Here is a 26,200-nt window from a genome sequence, read left to right as displayed (position 1 = left end):
GATAGCACTCAGGAACTGCATGTGACTGTATGTGGCATTCTTGAGTCAATGCTATCTGTCAATTTCCGTTTCCCAGAACACAGACTGGGAAAAATGACCTTCAAAATCCAGGGCTTTAAGTCTGGTGTTGACCTTTCCCTGTGCCAAAGGAGAAACCCTTGAAAGAATTTCCTTTTTTGATAGTTATTTGTCTTTTGTCATTGATAAACACAGTATGTCAGAGAGAAGTCAACACTCAGCACAACCTAAACACAACCTGAGAGGAAAGGGGGTTGTTATTTAAATATTAGGGAGGGAGAAAGCAAATGCCCCACCCCAGCCCTATTGGGAGGGGTGTTCTGATGGTCTGCTCACACAGGGTCCCTCTCACACAGTGTCTCTTCAGATGGAGCCCTTCAAGCTGTGTCATCTACCTGCTTCTTAAAGTGCCCATACCTTCTGACTCAGAACTCTCAGGGTGACACCAGAAAATGGGCTTTTAATGGGGATCCCAGATGGTCTTCTGAAGGCTTGAGAAGTTCCACCTCTTGATTCTGTCCATCAAATAAAGGGAGGATGTGGACATTTTAATGAGAATGTGTGTGTGTATGTGTGTGTCATGTGTGTAGTGTACGTAGTGTGTAGTGTGTGTTGGTACCAGAGCTTGAACTCAAGACCTGGAGCTCTCACTCAGCCTTCTTGCTCACAGCTGGCGCTCTACATATAAGCCATGCAATATGGCATGTTAATTGGAGATGGAATCTTGTAGATTTTTCTGCCTGCGTTGGCTTCAAACAGTGATCCTCCAGGTCTCAGCCTCCTGCATATCTAGGATTACAGTATGAGCTACCAGTGTTTGGCCATTCTAACAAGGATTTTAGTGTTTGTTTTTTTTTTTTTTTTTTTTGTCAGTAGTGGGGCTTGAACTCTGGGCCTGGGCACTGCCCCTGTGCTCTTCAGCTCAAGGCAAGCGCTCTACCGCTTGAGCCACATTGCCACTTCCGGTTTTCGAGTGGTTTATTGGAGTTAAGAGTCTCACGGACTTTCCTGCCCCAGCTGGCTTTGAACTGCGATACTCAGATCTCAGCCTCCTGAGTAGCTAGGATTACAGGTGTGAGCCACCGGTGCCCGGCGACTTTAGTGTTAAGCTCTCCTTATGGTGTGTGTGTGTGTGTGTGTGTGTGTGTGTGTGTGTGTGTGTGTGTGTGTGTGTGTGTGTGTGTGTGTGTGTGTGTGTGTGTGTGTGTGTGTGTGTGTGTGTGTGTGTGGTGTGTTTTGTGGTGTGTTTGCAAAGGGGGGGATAGTATATATGTGTAAGGAGGCCAGTGAGGTGGAAGGAGGATGGTAGATCTGTCTTTTATACTACAGACCAAAATGATGGAATAATATTTTTCTTTCACCTTAGCTATAAGGCTTATGAAAAGAGAAAGGTTAAAGAGGAATCCATCATGTCTCACTGTCTTCCCTCTTGAACTGTCCCTGGTACTTTGCTTGGGTCCTTGAGGGATGGCTGTCAGAAACTCTTTACAGGAGCCATATGGAGACACCGAGCCTGTGTCATCCAGGGCTTGTCCAGGAAGCCTTGGCAGAGTCCAGAGGATTTGATTCCTAGGATGCCAGGCAGCACTGGCTCCAGACCTTGGCCAAGATCCATAGTGGGAAAAATAGTATCTAGCTTGGTATATTTATTTAATGTGCCTTCCACTTTCATCCTAAAAGAAGTTATATTTGTTTTGATATTTCTTTTGGCCTTGGTTAGCTATGTAGACACAGTTCCCAGGAGCCCAGTCAACCCTAGGTGGACTGACGCTAGTGAGTCACAAAAAGTACAAAGCTAAAGAGTGGCCCTGGGGACCTTGTGGAATATTGTCACCTTGCCTAATAGGCCAGACATCTTCCCTCATTTCTTAATGAGCCAGCTCCCCAGGAGCATGAGAAAGTTCTAAGATCAAGGCTGATGTTAGTGCTGGCTCTGCTCGCAGACGCAGACGCTTCCTCTCATTTGTGGCATATGATGATTCATGCCCCGATTGAGACCTGACCTCCAGGAGCACCTGTGCTCACAGGTGAGGGGCAGCACTGAGCAGCCCCAGCATAGCAAGAGGTTGATGAAAAGCAGCAGGTAGTTTCCAAAACTTGTTCCTGGGCAAAGGAAAGTCAACACTTGCAGCATTATTAGGTTGAAACCTTACAGGAAGTGGAGGTGTGGCTCAAGTGGTAGAGTGTCAACAAAGAAGCAAAGCAAAACTAAGAGTCCCTAAATTCAAGCCCTAGGTCTGACACACAGAAGAAAGGAAGGAGCCAGGTGCTGGTGGCTCGTGCCTGTAATCTGAGCTACGCAGGAGGCTGAGATCTGAAGATCATGGTTTGAAGACAACTGGGGCAGGAAAGTCTGTAAGATTCTTTTTTTTTGGGGGGGGGGTCTGGTCGTGGGGCCTGAACTCTGGGCCTGAGCGCTGTCCCTCAGCTCTTCAGCTCAAGGCTAGCACTCTACCACTTGAGCCACAGTGCCACTTCCGGCTTTTTAAAAAAAAATTTCTTTCTGCTTATGTGGTGCTGAGGAATCAAACCCAGGGCCTCATGCATGCAAGGCAAGCGCTCTACCACTGAGCCACCTTCCCAGCCCAAGTCTGGAAGATTCTTATCTGCAATTAACCCCAGAAAATCAGAAGTGGAGCTGTGGCTCAAAATGGCAGAGTACTAGCCTTGAGCAAAAGAACTGAGGGACAGTGCCCAGGACTTGAATTCAAGCCCCACAACCAACAACAAAAAAGAAGAAGGAGAAGGAGAAGGAGAAGAAGAAGAAAAAGAGGAGGGGAGGAAGAGGAAGAAGGGAAGGAGGGTGGGACTAAAACCTTACAAACATAAAAAAGAATAACAGCAATTCACCCTAGATCTGTAATACTTATTTTGTCACTACAAGAAAATTAACTACTTTGAATGACTGTACCTTGGCCTCAGAAGGGAGTGTGTGACTCAACAGTGTTCAAATGGATGTGGGAACTGGCTCCATGGTCTTGGTTGTCTGAGCACCTTCACTCTCAGGTGCTGTTACCCCACCCATCAGGTGGACAGATAGATGAAAGACAGATTGATCTAATTTGATTTCTGCAGGTATATCTTGCTTGGCAGCAGGGCCTTCTTCAGGATAGCTATGTGCTTATTGACATTTGTCTTGGGTGAGGGTCCTTTCTTGTTTCTAGAGATCTTCCACCATAGTCCCTTGACCTGGCTTTGCCTTCTCTGCTGGATGCTATGCCTCTTCCCACTGCTCGGCTCTTAACCATCCCTTCCCAGGAGTCCAGGTATCGTTGTCCAGCCAGCACCTAGGCTGCTCTCAAATCACCTCCTTTCATAACTTGAGTACCTGTGGCTGATCTAGTTAAGCCTCTCATCAATAGATTTTCAGGTATGGATCATAATCACAGATCAGTGCTTATACCCACTAAACGTCAAGCTATACAGACTGCATTCTCTGAATGGTTCCCTGGAACTATTGGTCTAAGTAAGAAAGAAATTCTCTTCTTTCATGGGGTCAAGACAGTTCATGGGCAGACAGAAAGAAAGACAATACTGTCCATTCTCCAAGAAAACCTCATGACTCCCTTCTTCATCTTCTTGAGTTTCAGCCTTTCACAGAGGAAGGTTGGTCTCTTAGTATGTCCCATGCAGGCTGTCCTGTCTTTGATCTTCAGTGCTCCTGTGGACACCCTGACATCAACAGGAAGTTGTCTCCAACCCTATCAAGTTGTATTGGTTCCATACTTTGGAAGCTCATAGGATGTCAGTTAGATATGACTTAGATCTGGGCCCATTGTTTAGTAATCCCTGTCTCCTTAGGTGAGTTGAGATTTTCCTGGCACCACATTTCTTACCTGTAAATTGAGTTTCAAAACCTGTTTCACGGGGCTTAGAGTGATAATATTGCAGGCATCAGGCACAGTGCCTGACTTATAATAAATGTTCACTTAGTAGCAATCGTTGTCCATATGGTCCTGTGGAGATAGGAGGCCTCCTGCTTTTGCAAGGACTGATCTCCAGCAGAAAATGTTAGCAATGAGGTGGGGTTGCTGGCTTGGCTTCTGGAGGCACAGTAAGGGAAAAACACAGCTCTTAGCTTGCTCAGTTGCCTCTCAGACAGTTGACCTTCAATATCTCTTTGCTTCACATTTCTTCCCTGAAAATCGAGATACCAAATTGAGAGATAAACGTCACTAGGCTATTATGAGGAAGAAATTAAGTAACATATGACAGGTACCTGGCACAAGGCTTGGGGCTCGAGTCCTTTGGCAGTTGTAGATGGCACTTGGCATCTACATATCTTAATCCTCAAAACAACCCTGACCATTAAGGAGAAGTGTGCAAAAGGGTATGTTTTAAAGGGCTGCCTGTATTGTAAAGAGAAAGGTGTCAATGGGGGAAATGGAGGGGCCAAAGGTACTTGAAAACTCCTAAAGAAGCAGCCACTTCAGCACTACATGTAAGGGGCAGTAAACACCAGTAATCCTAGCAATCAGAGGCTAAAGTGGAGGATTGAAAGCCCAATGCCAGACTAGGCTACAGAATGAGACCTTAGGGAGAGTGAGCGTGCAACAGTAGCAACCTTAAATTCTCTTCTCCAAGGATGCTTTACAACTCTTTTCTGCTGAAAATATGTTTCTTTCATATGAACATGTTGTAAAGAATGAGCATAGGAACATGATTGTGGGGCTGTGAATGTGGCTCAGTAGTAAAGTGCTTTCCTAGCTAGTATACATGAAGCCCTGGTTCGATTCCTCAGTACCACATAAACAGAAAAGGCTAGAAGTGGTACTGTGTGGCTCAAGTGGTAGAATGCTAGCCTTGAGGAAAAGAAGTCAGGAATAGTGCCCAGGTCCTGAGTTCAAGCCTAGGACTTGCAAAAGACAAAAACAAAAAAAACACCATGATTGTGAAGGGGGGCATGGTGTCTACTCCTGGGAAAGTGGAGCTGGTTTGTTATTGGATCCACTATTGGTGAAGGTAATTACTGGTGAAGGGAAGAGGGTCTCCAAAAGGGAAGAGGCCTCTGCCTGGCCCCTGAATAATGAGTTTGTGATATCCTACGAAAGAATTTGGGAAAGCACTGATGTAGAGACCAAGAAAGCTTATTAGTAAAGCAAAACAAAGGTAAGATGGACAGTACACAAACCAGACATGGATACGGGCACATCTGACAATGGGTGCAATGAGTGCTCTGACATCCCAGGTATTTATAATGAAAAAGCAGAACTAGGGTTGACTCAAATTCACCTTTTGGATGAGTGCTCCTCTTTCATCTGACAGTTGGTACATTCCTTCATTCTTGTTGTGACAGTGTTTTATCAATTGTGTCCAGAGAATTCAAGGTTGGTCTGATCACTAAATGTGGGCCATGGATGTCAAGTCATAACTTCAAAGGAAGAATTCTGTCACATGTTTCAGTGCAGATGTTGGTCCTTGAGATAGCATTTTCAAACATCGTGCTGAGAGTAATCGTTTTCCCAAGTGTTCTTCCCACTCATAAGTGTTTGTTGTTTTTTTTTTTAAGATATCCTTGCTCAGTCCTGGAGCATGCTATTCAGTAGACAAACAATCAGAGTTATTCCTCCTCCACAACCCCTCACACCACTTTTCCACCATTTTTGTTATACATTGCAGCTTATGGGTGTGAGGCTTAAAGCAAAGAAAATAGTGCTTATATGCTTTTAAGAGTTTTTATTAAGACAGCATTGGTTTCTGAATTCCTGGCTGCTGTTTCCCCTGCCTCACTTTCCCTGATTTATCCTGCCTTGGATTCATTTTCCAACACGTTCATGTTTGGTAGCAATCAGCAACATCTTATGATGACATTTTTTGCGGTTTATTTTATTTATGAGCTTATATTAGTTATGGAGAGGGGATTTCACTGTTACAATTCCACATGTGTCTACAATATATTTAAATCAATCTTGGCCCTGCTCTCACTCTCCTTTCCGAAAATAATTTCAGCAGGTTGCATTGTTCTATTTTCATACAATCCATTTCAAACAATATATTTCAACCATATCCCTTCCCCTAACCCCTACCCCCACAGAGCCTATTTCTTTTTTCCTGCCCTCCCATCTCCTTATTGATCAGTCCTTTTCATTGGGGTTCTTTATGCTATTTTCATGTATGCTAGCAATAAATGTCAAAATTATTCACCTTCCCCCTCCCTATCCTTTCTCTCCTCCTTTTAAGTAGTCCTTTAGTTAAATTCATGGTCTATATTTATTGTGATTGTCTCAATCAATATGATTTTCTCCAATTGCATATATTTTCCTGAAAATGACATTTCATTCTTTTTATGGCTACATAATAATCATATGTGTGTGTATGATACATCTTCTTTTGATGTGTGTGATCTTATATTGTGTGTGTGTGTGTGTGTGTGTGTGTGTGTGTGTGTGTGTGTGTATGCACCAGTACTGGGGCTTGAACTTAGGGCCTTGAGCTCTCACTTGGCTCTATCATGTAAGCCATTCCTCTAGTCTCACTTTTTTGCTAGTTAGAGATAAGAGTTGTGTGTATTTTCTGCCCACTCTGGAATCCTCAGATCCTTCTGAGCAGAAAACAAGCATAAGGTAACAATACCAGGCTACCACATATTCTCTATACATTCATCTGTTGTTGGAAGCCTTGGCTGATTCTATCACTCGATTATGGTGAACAGTGCTGCAATAAACAGAGATATGCAAATTCTTTCTTGTATACTGATATTTTCTTTATAGTGTGTTACCAAAGGTAGTATGTCAAAGTCATAAGGCAGTCCTATTTTTAGTCATTTGAGGAACCTCCACACTGATTTCCATAATGGTCGCACTAGTTTACATTCCCACCAACAACTGTATGAGGGTTCCTTTCCCCAGAATTCTCAGCAGCATTTGTTGTTGTTAATTGATGGCTGCCATTCCAACTGGAGTGAGATGGAATCTTGGTGTGGTTTTGATTTGCATTTTCATTATGGCTCAGGATTTTAAATTATGTCTTCATGTATTTATTATCTAGTTGTATTTCTTCTTTATGAAGACTTTAAAGAAATGAAATGTTGAAGCCGTGCATAATGGTATATACCTATAATCTCAGCATGTAGGAGGAGGTTGAGATGGGAAGATTATGAGTTTGAGGCCAGTTTGGGCTATGTAGTAAGACTGTCTCAAACAAATAAACAAAAAAAAAACACTGAAAATCCTGCAAAGCACCTTTTACTGGTGGCAATAGGCACTGGGTATTGTGGCTTCTCAGAACCCTCTACCCTTTCCACGTGGTTTGGTACTTGGGAAAACCAAGGGTAAAGATGAAGAAGCTGTGTAAAAACTTCCTCCTGTACATAAAGAAAAAATATCTATTTTAAAAGAAGTCTGAACCTTAGATTTCTCATCTGATGAATTCAATCTCTATTACAAATGTATGCCATAAAGGTCCAACAGATTCGTATTTAGAAAAACACAACCATGATTTAAAGGGACCTAAGTGCAAATCAGTGGTGGTGAGAGTTCAGCATGCTCTCAGCTCTGGGTTCCTCCCCAGCTTGGAGAAAGAAAAACTAGGTTTACCCAGGAGGAGGTGACTGTGTGCCTACAGCAAATGTTGACAGTGATTTAGCCTTGTTGCTGTTATATGAGGATTGGGGCCAGTTTTGCTAGAGCAAGGCTTAGACATATAAAGGTTTTGTTGGCTTGTTTTGGAGGTTTTTGGTTTATTTGTTTTACAGCATTAGTACTAGAAACTAGACCCATGGTTTCACAAAGCTAGGCATACTCACTTCTGAGCTAAATCCCCAGCCATTTAATTTTATTTTTAGACGGGCTTTTACCAGGTTGCCCATGCTGGCCTCAAACTTTTGATCCTCCTGCCTCTGCCTCCATACTTTTTTTTCCTTTTCTTTTTGGTGCTGGTTCTAGGGCTTAAACTTGGAGCCTGGGCGTTGTACTTTAGCTTCTTTGTTCAAGCTTGCTCTCTACCACTTGAGCCATTGATCTACTTCCAACTTTTTGGTGGTTAATTGGAGAGGAGAGTCTCATGGATTATTTTGCCCAAGCTAGCTTCAAGCTGTGATCCTTAAATCTCAGCCTCCTAGGTAGTTAGGATTACAGGTGTGAGCCACTGGCACCTGCCTAGGACCTACACTTTTAAATATACCACCCCAGACTTTCTTTGTGTGTATGGGGTAAGCCTTATATATTTTTTTCTAAAGGAAGAGGCAGTACTGGGGTTTGAACTCAGGGCCTCGTACTTGCTAGACAGGTGTTCTGCGACCTTAGCCCTTTTTATTTTAGTTTATTTTTGAGGTTGGTTTTCAGTTTTGCCTAGGGCAAACCCTGGACTGCAATTTTCCTATCTCTGCCTCCCTTGTAGCTGAGACAGGTGACACTCTGTCTGGCAAACCTTATAGGATTTTGCAAAAGTATTTTGCTTTGCTTTTTTCTTTTTTGTCTTCAGGATTGCATATGACATTGTGGCAAAAATGCCCACAGCCAATGGGCAAATTTAAAGTATCCAAACCCCATGAAACAGAACTAAAGTACTCTTGGGGTAGTTTATTTCTCCTCAACCACAGTTTTTAGGTTTAGTGGAGGTCATGTTACCAGAAAATGCTCCCTCCTCTAGACAGCTCTCCCTGAAGCCCCTAGCCAGGCTGGATTACAGGCTCTTCCAGCTTCTTACACTTCCTTGTCCCCTGCTCACTTCATATTACATCATGTGGTCATTTTCTGTGTCCATGTTGTTTTCCCCAACCCCTTCTACCCCCAAGCCACTCTGTTGGTCTTCAAGGATTCACCTTACCCCCACCCCCACCCCCAGCATCACAAGGCTAGGTACTAGAGTAGCATCAGGATGCCTGTGAATTGAACAAAATGGTATAGCCATAGGGCTGGCGATCGGTGGTTTAACAATGTCACTCTGCCTAAACTTCCAACCCTGCACTTTTTTTTTTCCGGAGACTGCTTAGGCAGGTTAGTTGTTGCCTTCTCCCTCGGTCCCCAAGGTTGGTGTTTTCTCTATAGGTTTGATCTGTTTTTCCTAGGAATGGCAGGACCTGGTTTCGGTGTTTCTCTGAGGCCAGAGCCCAGTGTCCAGCGCTCCAGTGCACCTCCCTGGCCAGGTGTAATCAAGCTCCGGCTTGTGAAAGACTGCATCCCACCCCCGCCTCAATTAACTCAGACCGCCCACACCCTTAATGGAGGCTCAAACAGATCCTCACGGAAAAGAGCCTAGGGGTACGGGGATCCTCTAAACTAACACCACGGGCGTGTCTGGGCGGGCCAGGCCCTGCAGTCCAGGTCTTCACTTTGCTCCAGATCCCGACCTCGCCCCGCCCGCCGGGGGAGGGGAAGGCGGAGCCGCTGCCCGGCGCCCGAGGGTAAGAGGGGGGAGCGCTGCGTGGCGGCTGGGCAGCGCGATGGGCGTGGCCTCAGGGCAGCTTGATGGGCGTGGCCTCCCTCCGGGCAAGCTTGGTGACGGCGCTAGGTCACGCCCCCTGCGGGGGGTGGTGGGGAGGGCGGGAGCGCGCGCGCAGGACCGGACTCGGCCCCGGAGTGGCCAAGCGGAGCGCGGCCGGCAGAACGCAGGGCGGCGGCGCGATGGCTCCGGTCGTGGACCTCGAGGGTTACTGGGGTCCCCCGACTTCCACGCTGGACTGGTGCGAGGAGAACTACGTTGTGACCCGGTTCATCGCCGAATTCTGTGAGTGTGGCCTGCGGCGGGGAGCGAGGGCGCCGGGGAGCGAGGACGCCGGTCTGAGAGGAGACGCCGTGTGGAGAAGGCGAACCTGGCCGCGAGGGGAGGCACCAGGCCCGGCCGGGGCCCCAGGTCCCTGGGGAACCGACGGGGAGCCCCGTGTGTCTAAAGGGGACTGTTAGGGGTGGCCTGGGCCGGCTGCGGAGGAGTGGGCTTCGGATGGGTGGCCGGAGGGAAGCGGGGAGCCCCTGCCGGACCTCCTTGGGTCTGGGAATGGGAATTCGCACCTGAGTGGTGGTGGTGGGGGCTGTGGGGGGACACTCGGAGGACGGCGGGGCCCGGGAGGTCCCTGCCCGCTGCATCCAGGGCCCCGGGCACCTGCTCGGCTGGGGCCAGCTCCTCCTCAGCCAGAGGGGACACTTCCGAGCTCCATCTCCCGCGAGCGTGCGGGAACGCCGCCCTTTCCCTTTCTCTTTCTCGGTGCCCTTAGCCCTCCGCGGTCACCTGCCGGGCACAGTTCTACCGTTTGCCGATAGCCGAAGTCACTCCACTCCCTGTCTTCAAGACCCAGAAAGCCAGATGCTCTCCAAGCGTGATTCCTTCCATGTCACCTGCATTTCCCTTGCAGGAGCCGCGCTTCCTAGTCACTGCTGCACTCTGCGTTATCACACTTCCTCAGATCATCCGGGGTTACTGCTGCCACACCGAGTGCCCCTTTTGAGGATCCAGAAGTCCCCTTGCCTGCCTTGCCTTGACACACTTTGTTGATCTCTCTGTCTCTGTGTCCCCGAAAGATAATTCCTGCTGGGCTAGGAGAAATCTGCCACTTTTCTTTTTCTATCTTTTTACCTTTGTCGGTTTTTGAGATCACAATGTTTGATCCTGTTTGCCAGGTACCTTCTGCTGGGCAAGGTACAGAATATTCTTTGGCTGTTCTTGCTTTCTTTGAAAATCTCTTAGGCAAAACTCCAAAAGTCCTGAAGACTTAAGGCAACCTTTTCGAGCCCTTTTTGAGAGCATAGGAGTTTGGGCTTTGTAGCAGAGAGACAGAAGCTTCATGCCAGATTATCCTACAGAACTCTATCTGTAGTGTTCGGGGCCTTAGTATCATCCCTTTGAGAGAATGACTTGGGCTGTCATTTTTCCTGAATTAGTAGATTTAATGAATATATATGTATATATTTTACATAATGAGAAATATGGGTAAAAGGGTCTCATTACTGGGCAACCCAGATGTTGGCAAAGTAAGCATTTTACTACTTTGTGGTTAGGTCACTTTGACAAGATTACATCTGGTCAGTAGAATTATGATGGAGTGGGAGAAAACTTAAATCCATGTTCTCTTAGCTGGAACTGAGTAACTTTTCTTCTTCTCTTACTTCAGGGGTTTTTCAATAATTGGCTTCAAATATCGGCTATTATCAAGAGTAACTTTCTCAATTTCTCTAGACTCTAGAATTAGAGGCAAAGTGGAGGAAATTATAAGGCACAGGGGAGGAAATTAAAAGGCACAGGATAAATTTTGCTTCAAGATAAAGAAAAACTTTCTAACCAATGATATTGTCATGTTGACTTGGGAGAATAAGAGGACTTTGTTGCTGAAAGTGTTAAAGAAGACTTTGGTCAACTAACACATGCATTTTTTAGAAGGAATAAACTGGCCTTCGTTGGCCTGTAGAGCCCTTGCAGCTTTATTCATCTACATAAGAAATAAAGAATCTTAGTTTAGAACGAATGTTGTAGATTAGAATCAAAAGAGAAAACTGGCAGTTGAATCATGTGGACTAAGAGAGGAAGATACTAGTGTTTTGGCAAATAGCTCCAAGAAATGGGAAATGGTTTTAGTTCTCATTGTCCTCAGAAGAGGAAACTCTGAGCAGACTTTAGGGAGGTTTTGACATAAGAATCAGAGAGGTTGCAAGATGAGGATGGGTAAATGTGTTTTAGTTCTTGTGCATGCACCTTGGGAGAAATGATCTGGAGGAAGTTGATGTCGTGTCATCTGTCATAGCAGGTGGTGGTTGATCTCTTAAATAACTCTGCTGATTAATACAATGTTTAAAGACAAATGCAGTTTTATCATATTTACATGATTGGTAGCATTAATGACAATACTAAGGATAATTATACTAATAATAGTAATTAAGTGCCCATTATTTGCTCGTTTGCTAAACCTTTCATACTTTATCTCTTGATTATTACAATAATTAATTCCAGAAGTAGGTATCACAATCCCCATTTCATAGAGTAGAAAATTGAATCTACAAGTATTAGCTTATCTAAAGTTTCACTAAGTGTGGTGTAAAAATACAATTCTAGTTGAGGTCTGACTAAATTTTTTATTGTGGTTTGACTATGAAAGTCCCCACATGTTCATGTGTTTACTTGGTCCCCAGTTAATGGTGCTATTTTTTTGATTGGGTAGAGACTTTAGAAGGTGGAACCTATCTATAAGAAGTAGATCCCTGTACACCTGAAGTTTCTCTACTATGATATTCTGCCCAAGTGCATACAGCCTAATAACCATGAACCCTCTGAAACCGGGAGCTGCAGATAAATAATTTGACCTTTTAAGTTGTTAGGTATTTTGGTTGTAGCTACATAAAAGTAACAAACACATCTATTGTCATAAATCACCTTCCCATCATTACTTTTTATCACACATTCATTGTTTTGCTCCAGAATTCAAGGGAGTAGGACAGACATAAAGTCCTGTACAATAACAGAATAAATCGGTCAACTATTCAGATTATTTAGATATCTATTCAGCTGTTCTTCAACATTAGGGTACACGCGCGTGCACACACACACACACTTTTTTTTGTGTGTGTGAGTAATGTTGAGTGTTAAGGGAGTGCATATTTACAAAGGGCACTCGTCAGTTTTAGCACCTGAAAAATTATCTTTTTTAATACCACCAACATAATTCAGGTTCTTTTTGTTTGAGCAGATTTTTAAGAACCAGAGGAAAAGATAGAGGATCTCTCTTTAGTTTTGAAACAATAAGCCCCTTCGCGGTGGGAGTAGTTATAGGTGTGGATAGCCCTTGTTTTGTGAGGGAATATGAGATATGGTAAAACCCTGCAAAGCCATGTTTATAATCAATAGGGAAAGTTACAATTGTTCTATGGCCTTAAAATTTTTTTGTTAAATGTAACTCTTACAGTTGCTTATAAATATATAAGAAAAGTGAAAAAGGTAAAACTAGTATTTAGCCCATTGTAATTTAAAATATTAAAAACAGCAAAAATTAAATATTTTATTTCTTTGTAAAATAAAGTGAAGTAGTTTGAGCTGATTGTGGTGCTCAAACCAATAGTAATCCTCACTGCTTGGGAGGCAGAGATCCAGAGATGGAGGTGTGTGTTCAGCCTAGGCGAAATGAAGTTTGAGTGACTCCATCTCAGCCATTGGGTACTGTGGCATGCCTGTCATCCCCAGAAACATGCAGAAAATAAGTAGGAGGATCACAGCCTGGGCTGGGTGGGTCATCAAGTGAGACCTTACCTCAAAACAAAACAAAACAAAAACACAAAAAGGGGTTGGAGGTATAACTCAAGTGGTAGAGCACCTGCCTAGCAAGTACTAGACCCTGAGTTCAATCCCCAGTACTGCCCAAGGGAGCAGTTTTAACAGTGTTCTTATTCTCACAGGACATGGAACAAGTGTCTTTTGTATGTTTTGATGAATCCTTTTGGAATTGGAACCAGCTTAATTTTTTTTTACTTTAAATATTGTGAAATGCCTCCTCAAGGTTTGTCTAATTAGAAATTTTTTTGTTATTATTTTTTCTAGTATCATTTCTGGAATATCTTTATCCTTTCACCAGAGCTATTGTGTTATTTATGTTGATGAGTTTGCCTTGTTTGTTCCTGAAGCTGCTTATCTAGAGTCTCTTAAATGTAGTGTCAACGTTTATAAGATTACCTATTTCTTCAGTAACGATTTACATTTATTAGAATTTCACATCCAATTTTACACTTTCTTTTTCTCTGCTTTCCTTTCATCGTTGTCACTTCCTTCTTTTTATTGCTCATTTTCATAAGATATCATGTAAGTTTATTTATACACTTTGCTGTTTGTACAGGAATTGAATAACAGATAAATACATAGTGACTTTGAAAGCAACCGATTTTGAAAAAGTGACTTAGTCGGTCACAGATTGTGATATTCTTTTATTATTTATGTTATGATTTATGGATTGAAAAACTAGCAACAAAGTTTGTACTATGTTCAATTAGTTAATATACAATAGTAACTAAGATTTTAATTTTGTGGTTAGGAAATTGGCTTATTTAACTAAACTCTGGCAATTAAAATCTGTGGCCATGCCGGGCACTGGTGGTCCATGCCTGTAATCCTAGCTACTCACAAGGCTGAAATCTGAGGATTGAGGTTTAAAGCCAACCCAGGCAGAAAAGTCTCTAAGACTCTTATCTCCAGAAAAACTGGACGTGGTGCTGTGGCTCAAGTGATAGAGTACTTGTGTTGAGCTGAAGAGCTGAGGGACAGCGCCTAGGCCCAGAGTTCAAGCCTCACAACTGTCCAAAAAAAAAAAAAAAATTCTGTGGCCAGGCGCTGATGGCTGAAACCTGATATCCTAGCTGCTCAGGAGGCTCAGATCTAAGGATCCTGGTTAAAAGCAACTAACTACTAGAAAACCTGAAGTAGAATGTACCACTTGAGCCACAGCTCCGCTTTCAGCTTTTTGATGATTAATTGGAAAATAAGAGTCTCATGGAGTTTCATGCCTGGACTCCATTTAAACTGAGATCCTCATATCTCAGGTTCCTGAGTAGCTAGGATCACTAGTATAAGTCACCAATGCCCAGCAGCTAAAAAATATTGAGATTTCCTAATTATGGCTTTTTAAGGGGTTACCTCAGTCTGAGGAGGTAACTTAGTTGGTCAAACTTTCATGGATGGAGAGAATGAATGGCAGCTTATAGTATAACCATCTACTTTTTTGTCCTTCGGCTGGGGCAATTCAAATTAGGTATTCTTTTCTCGTGGATCTGTTGATCTTCTTCATCCTCTTCATAGGAACAGAAAGAAGTAAGGTAGACAGCCCTCAGTTTTTATCCCTTTATTACAGGACTCACTTAGGTAAGGAGAGAAGTGTTTCTTTCCTTGCCACTGATGCACAGATTACAGAGGCTTGAACCAGCTGTCCCTGCTATCTATGTGCCACAGAGAACATCTGGCTGTTGGCTGTGTGTGGTGGTTTTTTTTTTTTTTTTTTTTTTTTTTTTTTTTTTGGGTCTGGTCGTGGGGCCTGAACTCTGGGCCTGGGCGCTGTCCCTCAGCTCTTCAGCTCAAGGCTAGTGCTCTACCACTTGAGCCACAGCGCCACTTCCGGCTTTTTTCTTTTTGCTTAGGTGGTGCTGAGGAATTGAACCCAAGGCAAGCGCTCTACCACTAAGCCACCTTCCCAGACCTGTGTGTGGTGTTTGGCTGCCTTTCTTTTCCTATTCTCAGGCCCTGTATTTCCTGATTGGTAGCTTCAGTCAAGTAAATGAGCACACATCACATTTCTTTTGGACCTGAGCCTCGGTATGCTGGTAGAGGTGACATCTCTGTTATTTTAGGGAAAGTAATCTCTTCCTTGAGGATTTTTGTAAGACAGCACAGTTTTAATTGGAATCTCAATACTTAATTTATAATTCAAAAGTACTGTATTTTTATTTTACACTTCAAAAGTACTATATAGTTACTTTTACAGTGTTTAATTTAAAATTTCAATACTTAACTTACAGTTCAGAAATATTGTACTTTTACTTTACAGTTCAAAAGTATTATACTTTTATTTGACTAAAGTCAGCTGAAGAATGAAGGTCAAATAAAAACCAAAATCAAAAAGATTGAGGCTTGCTGGGTGCCAGTGGCTCATGCCTGTAATCCTAGCTACTAAGGAGGCGGAGATCTGAGAATTGAGGTTCAAAGCCAGCCAGGGCAGAAAAGTCTATGAGACTATCTCCAGTTAACCACCAGAAAACTAGAAGTGCTGTGGCTCAAGTGGTAAAGCACTTGCCTTGAGCTGAAGGGCTAGGGACAGCGCCCAGGCCCCAGAGTTCAAGTCCCGTGACCAAAAAAAAAAAAAGATTGAGGCTTAACATATCCAAGTCAAAGGAACACACACGGGTTATATTAGAATGCAAGAACATAGCGCTTTTTAAAAAGCAGAAAATGCAAACAGATTTATAAAAGCTTTACAGTGTTAGTACTGCAAGAACTACTGTATAAACTAACCATATTGTAATTGTTGGAAAATATACCTAAGAAATACAAAGTTTATCACCTTATCCATTTTTTAGTATGCATATCATTCAGTAGTATAGAACTATATCTTATAAAATTGAAACTTTATACAGCTTCTCCTTCCATCCATTCCTTGGAAATGGCAACTGTTCTTTTGCATTCTGTTCCTATGAGGTACCTATTATAGGTACCTCATATAAGAGAAATCATGTACCACTTATCTTCTTGTGACTGTTATATTTCACCCAGCATATTGTCCTCAAGGTTCTTTTATGTTGTAGCATGTATTTCTTTTTTTAAGGCTGTATAATATTTTAGTATATGTATATACCACATTTTCTTTATCCTTTCTTCTATTGTTTCTAATGCATGGGTATTTATTCACAGGGCTTCTCTGAATATGGGTATCCCAGTGGTTTGGTTTTTTATTTTTTTGTCGGTTGTGGGGCCTGAACTCTGGGTCTGGGTACTGTCCCTCAGCTCTTCAGCTCAAGGCTAGCGCTCTACCACTTGAACCATAGTGCCATTTCCAGCTTTTTCTGCTTATGTGGTGCTGAGGAATCAAACCCAGGGTTTCATGCATGCAAGGCAAGCATTCCACCACTGAGCCAACTTCCCAGCCCCACCAGTATATTTTTAAGTGTCAAAAATATAATTGATGGGTCATGTGGTAATATATCAACTATTTTGATCTTTTTCATCAAAAGGAGGAGTCTTATTTTATAGACTTCCTGAACTTGTAGTGACTTTTATAAATTGCAATTTATCTTAAATTATAATTTTAATATACTTTGTGCTTGTTTTAATTAGTCAAAGGTACATTTTATTGTCAATTAGATGAGAGATAGACATTGTTACCATACTCTTGATCCTTATAATAGTCAGTCATTACTTAAGCCCCAGTCTCAAAAAACAAAACCAAAGAAACAACAAAAAAATCCATACAAAGCCAAAACAACAGCTGGGCACCAGTGGCTCATGCCTGTAATCCTAGCTACTCAGGAGGCCTGAGATCTGAGGATCATGGCTCAAAGCCAGCCCGGGCAGGAAAGTCCGTGAGACTATTTTCTCCAATAAACCACTAGAAAACCGGAAGTGGCGCTGAAGCTCAAGCAGTAGAATGCTCGCCTTGAGCAGAAGAGCTGAGGGACAGCGCCCAGGCCCAGAGTTCAAGCCCCATGACCAACAAAAAAAACCAAAACCAACAACAAAAAACAAGAACCACAAAAAAATATATATATCAAAAATTAAAGGGATGGATAAATATCAACCATACTAATACTAATCAAAAGAAATGGAAGTAGGGGGCTGGGAAGGTGGCTCAGTGGTAGAGCGCTTGCCTTGCATGCCTGAGGCCCTGGGTTCGATTCCTCAGCACCACATAAGCAAAAAGGAAAAAGCCAGAAGTGGCGCTGTGGCTCAAGTGGTAGAGCACTAGCCTTGAGCTGAAGAGCTGAGGGACAGCGCCCAGGCCCAGAGTTCAGGCCCCACAACCAGACCCCCCCCCCCAAAAAAAAAGGAAGTAGCTAGCAGCTGGGCACCAGTGGCTCACATCTACAATCCTAGCTACTTGGGAGGCTGAAATCTGGGGGTTGTGGTTTGAAGCCAGCCCAGGCAGAAAAGTCTGTGAGACTTTTATCTCCAATTAACACTAGAAAACTGGGGGGAAAAAAAAGGAAAACTTGAAAAGGATCATTTTATAAGAAGAGTCATGTAGTGTATATCTTAAGAAATGATCTAAATTAAACTTGATTAATTGCAGAAAAACTTTTCATTTTCATTTGTTCGAAAGCCTTTTCTTTTTTTTTCAAATTCTTCATTGTGATTAAGTGATTACATAATTTCCCAAATTGCACAGTATTGTGGGATAGTTATGCTTAGTTAAAGTCACAAACACATTCGAACTTTCATGGTGCAAATTGTCTATTGTGGTCTATAACATTTATGAGTTCTGTGAGCTTTGCAATACAGTTATTTCTTCCATATTGAGTGATATATACATTTCTTTTGTTTTGCATCATGTCAGCTGTTCCCTATTTCCCTTTTGTTCCCTCCCTCCCATCGCTGTCACTGAGTTGCTTAGTTCATTTTGGTCAATGTCCAGTACAATTGATGGGTCCCGCTGTTGTATGTTTTCCCCTGATTCCCTCTAGTTCTGTGTCGTCCTCCTGGTTTCCCTCCAGTGTGCACATACATACCATATACGTGATCAGCAGCATGGGGTTATTTAGTAGTGATTCGACCAGATGAGTGGAAGTCCTTTGTTTCTTAGGCCTTGTCTAATGCCTTTTCTAAACTCAGACCAAGTTTTAGATTCAAGTGTGTAGTTACCAGAGCAGGCTTTTGAACTCTGATTATTAATTACCTAGCATTTGCCTAGGTGTCCCAAGATATTAATTAGGAAGACCTGACATCTATTAGCACATATTTGTAGAAATGATTAATTTTTGTGTGTGTGCTTGTCCTGAGGCTTGAACTTTCAATGCCCAGTACATCTTTGACTTTTATACAAAATAATATCTTTAAGTCGGGTGTCAGTGGCTCACACCTGTAATCCTAGCTACTCAGGAGGCTGAGATCTCAGGATCGTGGTTCAAAGCCAGCCTGGGCCAATAAACCACCATAAAATCGGAAGTGATACAGTGGCTCAAGTGGTAGAGAGCTAGCCTTAAACTGAAGAGCTGAGGGACAATGCCCAGGCTCAGAGTTCAAGCCCCATGACCTACCTCCCCACCCAATGACAAACCCCCTGCCCCTAATTTACACGTAATGTAGGGAATTGAACCCAGGGTCTCAGGTACATTAGGCATGCATTCCACAACAGAGCTAAATGAAAATAGAAAAGTTAAGAGAAGTCCATAGTGAATTCTGCAGACTTTCTCCCCAAGTGGTTGTACCATTTTATATGTTGGTTTTTTTTTTCTGTTTTTGTTTTTGGTTTTGGTTTTTAGAAGGATCACACGATTCTATGCTGGCCTCCTGCATTAGTATCTTGAGTGCTCAGGTGAGCACCACTTGGTTTATACTCACAACATTTGATCATTTCCTTGTCTTAACCATTCTAGTAGATATATATACTTGTGTCTCATTATAGTGTCCAGTTTATTATTAACTTCTGTCTCTCTTCTTTTGTTTGCAATATACACATTGTATTCTTTCCAAAGCTGGCTATTTACCTATATTATTCATGTTGTTTCTTGAAGTTTGGGGTGATAGTGCAGTAATAGATAAAACAGTGAAGTTGAACTTGGAGCAATTTTGATTTTCTGTTGTGTGAATTCAGGGTACGCCAAATTATACCACACTTTTAGTTTTAGAAGATGAGACTTTGAGAATAAAGTTTAGTATTTTCATAGGCTGTTCTGTCTTCAAAGAATTTTGTGAAGTTCATTTTATTTATCCCTGTAATGTACTTCTAAGATTCAAAAGAGGAATTTTATACCACTATAGAATGAGTGGCTTGAGGGTTCTTCAGTTTCCTAGTTCTTATGCAAAATCACAGGAACTTGAGAGCCATAATGAAAAGAATATAAAAGACTATCATGGGTATCACAGGTAGAAGTTTTAGGAAGGACTATTGTATTACAGAGTATAGCAGGGAGAAACAGAAAAAAGGGGAAGACAAAGCATCTCCTTGAAATTCAGAGGTGAGATATGAGCTAAAAATGGTATTCAGTGGGTTTTATATTCTGAGCTGGGAAAATAAATATGATCATGTTGTCTAGCAACCATAATCATTAGTGACAGTGGTTCTAGGTGACCAGGATAGGTGCTATTTAGTCTAAAAAATGGAGATTATCTAGTCCTGTCCATACACAAGGACAGTAGATGACTGAGGATTTTAGGTTAGGATCAGGGTTACCAGGCTAGCCCTTCAGTTTTCTGTTTCTCTGTGGGTTTGAAGAGTTTTGCAGCTTGTTAACATTGCAAAGGAGAAGGCAGATACAGATAGCCCCTGTATATATCCTATTAACCTTTAAAGGAGATGATAGGAGGGAATTACTGCTCTGTTTTTTTCAGTTTACTCTCTGGTTCTAGTTTCTCTTTTTCCCTTTTACTTAATATTTATTATTTTTAATCTCAAGTTAATGATCTATTGTATCCTGCCTCAATCTAATGAAAGAAAATAAGTACTTCAGGGTTGAAATAATTCAGTTGCAGAGAGGGGGGAAAATAAATCTTTGATTGTAGGTATGAACTCTTGTTCCTACATATAGCTTGGGAGCTGTGTGCGTGTGTGTGCTAGTCCTGTGCTGGGCTTGAGCCCAGGGCCTAAGCACTGGCCATGAGCTTTTTTGCAGAAGGCTAGCGCTCTACAACTTGAGCCACAACTCAACTTCCAGCTTTTTGGTGGTTAGTTGGAGATAAGCCAGGCCAGGCTGGCTTCCACAATCTTCAGATCTCAGCCACCTGAGTAGCTAAGATTATAGGCACGAACCACCAGTAACTGGCCAGTATGTTCTTTAACTTAAGAACAAGCCACTTTTAAGACCCAAGTAGAATGATTGGATAAGGGTCAAGATAAAGCAGGACACCAAAGTTATGCATATTAAAATTTTGTTATTAGCACGAAACAGGTTTTTGTTTTTTTTAATGACTTGTACTACTTTATGCACTCTAAAACTGGTAAGAAAAGAGTCTAAATAATATAATGACCCTCTGTACAGTATGTTCTCAAATAAAATAAAATAAAGTAAAAAAAAATAATAATTAAAAAAAATATAATGAAACATGGTTTCTGGGCTATTTTACCAGCTAGATAGCAATTTTTTTCTCCTGATTTTTTTTAATAGATATTTAAGCAGATGTTTAAAAAAAGTGACAGCAATCTGATTTTGTCTTCTGAAGTCCTGTACATAGCTGAAGTTGACTCAATTAGTTTTGTCTCCTCAAGATATTTCATTGTGTATATACAAATATTACAAAATCTGTTAAAATTAGTATATTTCAGATATAGGATTTTTTACCCTAACAATCTTGAAATTCTGGTCCTTTATATCTATGCAATGTCATCCATTTGTTCTTGTAATATCCTAAGTTCTGCAGTCTACTATCTGTGATAATGTAACCACCAATTTTCTCTTAATTTGTATTGTATGGAACTTTTTCCTACCTTTGAAATTCTAACCTGTGTCTTTACATTTAAAGTAGTTTTCTCAGAAGATCTATAGTTGACTTTTTTCCTCCCTTTTGGTCTGCTGATGGTACTTTTAAAGTGGAATATATTATCTATTTGTAAATAATGTGATTATCAGTGTGATTGGGTGGTTATCTTGTATTTTTTATTTGTTCTTTGTTTTCCCCCCCTTAATTTATAATCGCAAATTATTAAGCTGCTTCATGTCTAATGTTAGAGCCTTACATAGAATGCCTGAATTTACCTTGTAATACAGTTTTTTTTCTGAAATGTTTTTATTTTACTTTCATCTCTGAAGCTTTTTTTTTTTGGTCTGTTGTGGGCCTTGAACTCTGGCTCTGACGCTATGCCTCAGCTCAAGGTGAGTACTCTACCACTTGAGCTACAGTGCCACTTCTGGTTTTCTAGTGGTTTATTGGAGATTCACAGACTTTCCTGCCTGGGCTGGCTTTGAACCATAATCCTCAGATATCAGCCTCCTGAGAAGCTAGGATTACAGGCATGAACCACCAGCGCCGGGCTCAGAAGCCTATTTTTAATTGGGTGGGGAATCTTGTTGGACAGTTGTTTTCTTTTAGCAGTTGAAAACATGTCCTATTATTTTCTTTTCTTGCTTTTTGTGAAATCACCAATTTTTAGCTATATTTTTTTCTTTGCTTTTTCTATCTGCTCTTAAGATTTTATCTTTATTTTTGTTTTTGAATAATTATGATACTTTGGGTATAAGGTGGTGGTATAGGTATTGTTTCAGACATATATGGAAACTAATTGAATTTCTTGATCTTCTTAGATCTTTGAACTAATTTTTCTTTTTTTCTTTTCTTTTTTCTTTTTTGGATCCGGTCGTGGGGCCTGAACTCTGGGCCTGGGTGTTGTCCCTCAGCTCTTCAGCTCAAAGCTAGCACTCTACCACTTGAACTACAATGCCACTTCTGTTTTTTTTTTTTTTTCTGCTTGTGTGGTGCTGAGGAATCGAACCCAGGGCCTCATGCATGCCAGGCAAGCACTCTACCACTGAGCCAACTTCCCAGTCCCCTCCCCCCATTTTTTTCTTTTCTTTTTCTTTTTTGTCGTGGACTTGAACTCTGGGCCTGAGCCCTGTCCCTCAGCTCTTCAGCTCAAGGAGAGTGCTCTACCACTTGAGCCATAGTACCACTTCCAGTTTTCTGGTGGTTAATTGGAGATAAGAGTCTCAGGGACTTTCCTGCCCAGGCTGGCTTTGAACTGTGATCCTCAGATCTCAGCCTCCTGAGTAGCTAGGATTACAGGTGTGAGCAAATGGCATCTGGCTTGAACTAATTTTTATTTAAAAATCCAAATATGAGGTGGAAACTGGGGACACATTTCCTGAAATGGTAACCTCTCTGTATAACACCTTAATAATAACAATAAAATTATATTTTTAAAATCCAAACCTGGAAAATTATGCCAAACACTAAAGATAGTGTTTATCCTACTTTATTTTCTATTTCCTACTTTTTTGGTGGGGCTTGAACTCAGGGCCTGGGCACAGTCCCTGAACTTTTTTGCTCAAGGTTAGCACTCTACCACTTCTGGTTTTTTGGTGGTTAATTGGAGATAAGAGTCTCATAGACTTTCCTGCCCAGGCTGACTTTGAACCACAATCCTCATATCTCAGCCTCCTGAGTACCTAGAATTATAGGCTTGAGCCACTGGTGTCTAACCCAGTCTCATAAATGTTTATTTGTCACTGTTTTTTATTTTTTCTTGCCTTATGTCATATGCTTCAGTTTTTATTTTTTTAGGTTCACTAATCTTGTGCTGTGCTTGTTATGTTACTTTTAGAGAGCTTGCCTAGCATATGTGAGATCCTGGGTTTGATCCCCATATACAGTGATATTTTAATTTCACTGATTGCATTAAGCTCTAGAAATTTTATTTGATCCTTTTCTATAATTTAATTTTACTTTGTTGTATTTGCATTTACCTTTAGTTCTTTTTTTTAATTTATAAATCATTTACAGATTTTTATCTTACCTTTAGTTCTTGAGCATACTGATAATAGTTGTTTTAAAAAGTTACTTGCTAATTGCACCTTTCATTCATTTCTCAGTCTGATTTTTTTCCTGGTAATGAGTTATGTTTCCTTGTGTCTTTTTATTTCTCAGTAAAAACAGTAGTTGCAAATACAACCATTCTGCATCATTTAAAAATAAATTGCCAACTTAATTCATCAGTATCCTAAGTTCTTCATTGTTTCTTTACTTCAAGTAAAAATATTGCCCTATATAACCACAATAAAAGCATTAAAACCAGGAAAGTAATGCCTATATTTTATTACCATTTAACCAAAAAATTCTTTTTTAGTATAAACCTGAATTGATGGATACAACTGTGAGTACATATTTAGTTGGAACTGAAATTGAATACCTGGATGATTCCAGATTGTCTGAAGAGTTTTTTCAACATTTTTAAAATTATTATTAAGTTGCACAAAGAAGTTCCCATTCTACAAAATAGTATATGAATACAAGGTGTCTGACAACATTGTCACCCTTCTCTCACTTAAAAAAAATTGAGATTATGTGATTACATAAATTTCACATATTTCACAGTATTGTGGAATAGTGATATTAAAGTCACAAACACATTTTAACCTTCACAAGGCAAATTGTCATTATCATGGTCTATAAAGTTTGTGAATTCTATGAGCTTTGACAATACAAATGATTTCTTCCACATTGGGTGATGTTTACATTTCTTTCCTTTTGTTTAGTGTAGGCTGTTCCCTCTTTCCCTCTCAATCCTCCCTTCCTATCGCTGTCTTTGGGTTGCTTAGTTCTTTTTCTTCTATGTCCAGTGAAGCTGATGTAACCCTAAAATTCTAACTTTCCCAGGGATTACATTATACAACCTTAATTTTGTACAACCCACTCACTACTTCATGAAAAATGTAGAAGCTTGTGGAAAAAGACAATTATATATTAAGTCCATGTCCTGTCTACCTTGCTAAAACTTACTAAAAATAAGTGCTGCTGGACATTGGTGGCTCATGCCTATATTCCTTGAATGAAAAAGCTTAAGCAAGAGCTTGAGACCCTAAGTTCAAGCCTCTGCCCCAGTACCAGCTCACATGCATGCATGTGTGTGTTCACACACGCGCGCGCGCGCGCACACACACACACACACACACACACACACAGAGTTATGAATAACTTTAAAAGGCAGATACAGTTTTACAGTTTACTGTTTTTTGATGTTCCTCATTCTCATCTGAGGATTTTTAATGTCTCTGTGGTTTTTTTCCTTCAGCATATATATATGTATATATATACATATATATACAGATAAAGATACAGATACATCTTGTATCTCTATGTCTTATTTATTACATTTTGAAAAACTGATAAGTATTTATTAAAATATTTTGTTTAGTTTTCTTCCATTCTTTTGTTCCAATTACAGGTAATAAAATAGACTCCTTATGGTCTGTCATTTTATTAAAAGGATTTTTTTCTTTCCATTTGTGATAAGAGTGTGTAATTTTGATGGATCTGTCTTCAGGTTCACTTTTTCCCCTCATTTATTTGTTAAATCTATCTGGTAGATAACATTTTCAAAATTATATTTTTCAGAATTTTCAGAACTAGAATTTCTACTTAGGTGTGTTTTCTCATTTTTGTTTTTCTCCAGAGATTTCCTCACTTTTCAAATTCATTAGCATATTTTGTTTTAATTCATTGAAGATAGTTATAATAGCTTCTTTACAATCTTTATCTCCCCTTTTTCTGATGATGATCTTGGTGTTAGTCTCAGTAGATATTCTTTTCTCTTGAAAATATGCTTCATTTTTTGGATTTTTCATATATTGGATAATTTTTAAACCTTAGTCTGAATGTAATGAGTGTTAAGATTTGAAGATTCTGTTTTGTTTTTGTTTGTTTGTTTCTTTTAACTGACTTGACCTATAACTTTTCTGGCCATTGTTTATAGTCTCAGCATCTCTTGGTTAACTTCCTTTGTTTTTAGTTAGATTCTTTCAGTCTATCAGATGTTCTGGCTGAGTGAGTAACTCAAGTGGTAGAGCATCTTCCTACTAAGCACAGGGTCCTAAGTTTAAAACCCAGAACCACGGGGCTGGGAAGGTAGCTCAGTGGTAGAGTGCATGCCTTGCAAGCATGAGGCCCTGGGTTTGATTCCTCAGTACCACATAAACAGAAAAAGCCGGAAGTGGTGCTGTGGCTCCAGTGGTAGAGCGCTAGCCTTGAGCTGAAGGGCTGAGGGACAGCGCCCAGACCCAGAGTTCAGGCCCCATGACCGGCAAAAAAACAAACCAGAACCACTAGATCCAACAGACAGAATTTGGTGATCCCTTCTCCCTTGCCTTTTGAGATTCCTACATTCTTTCAGTGGTAATGTTTGCTTTGCTATACCCAGAACAGAAAGCCTATTGTATTGCTTTTTCCTGCTTTTATATGCTGTGTGCTGTCTTACTTGTAGTGTGGCAAAGGCTAAAGTGAAAATGGCAACTCTGTATACTTCTTCAAGTGTGTACTCCCCATGTCTTACTTGTAGTGTGGCAAAGGCTAAAGTGAAAATGGCAACTCTGTATACTTCTTCAAGTGTGGACTCCCCATTAATCGGTCTGTTCTTTAACTCATCAGTGCTTCCAGATAATAATACTAATAATAATCTGCAATTCTAGATTTTACCTTGTTTTTCTCAGAGAGATTTAGCCATAAAACCATATTTTTGTCTTTACTAGAAGTATATTTATTTGAATTAATTAATTAATTAATGTGCAGTACTGGGGTTTAAACTCAGGTACTTGTGTTTACGAGACAGGCACTCCACTACTTACCCACACTAGCTCTTTTTGTACTAGTTACTACCGTGGGCTTAAACTTGGGGCCTGGGCACTGTCCTGAACTGTTTTGCTCAAGCACTCTACCATTTTGAGCAATAGCCCCATTTCTGGTTTTCTGGTGGTTAATTAGGGATAAAAGTCTGACGGGGGCAGGGGGGAGGCTGGGAAGGGAGGTGAAGGGTAAACAAAGGAGGAGGCTGCAATGCTTGGTAAGAAATATATGCATTATCTTACCCATGTAATTGTAACCCCTCTGTACAGTATGTTCACAAATAAAATAAAATAAAAAAAAAAAAAGT

The 26,200-nt window shown here is 41.0% G+C and overlaps 1 protein-coding gene across 1 annotated transcript in view; it reads left to right on the top strand.

Annotated features, from left to right (window-relative positions):
- Positions 1–9,539: 9,539 nt before the first annotated feature.
- Acer3 (alkaline ceramidase 3) overlaps positions 9,540–26,200 on the top strand; it is a 109,445-nt gene continuing 92,784 nt past the window's right edge. Inside the window, exon 1 of the mRNA XM_070034955.1 lies at positions 9,540–9,684. Coding sequence (XP_069891056.1) covers positions 9,582–9,684 — 103 coding nt within the window. The 5' untranslated portion in view covers positions 9,540–9,581. The remainder of the gene's footprint in view (positions 9,685–26,200) is intronic.

This window comes from Dipodomys merriami, unplaced genomic scaffold (assembly GCF_024711535.1).
Source record: "Dipodomys merriami isolate MVZ:Mamm:240054 unplaced genomic scaffold, mDipMer1.0.p SCAF_25, whole genome shotgun sequence".
NCBI classification, from domain to species: Eukaryota; Metazoa; Chordata; class Mammalia; order Rodentia; family Heteromyidae; genus Dipodomys; species Dipodomys merriami.
The sequence above is the reverse complement of the archived record's forward strand: the minus strand, read 5'-3'. Positions and strand labels throughout refer to the sequence as shown.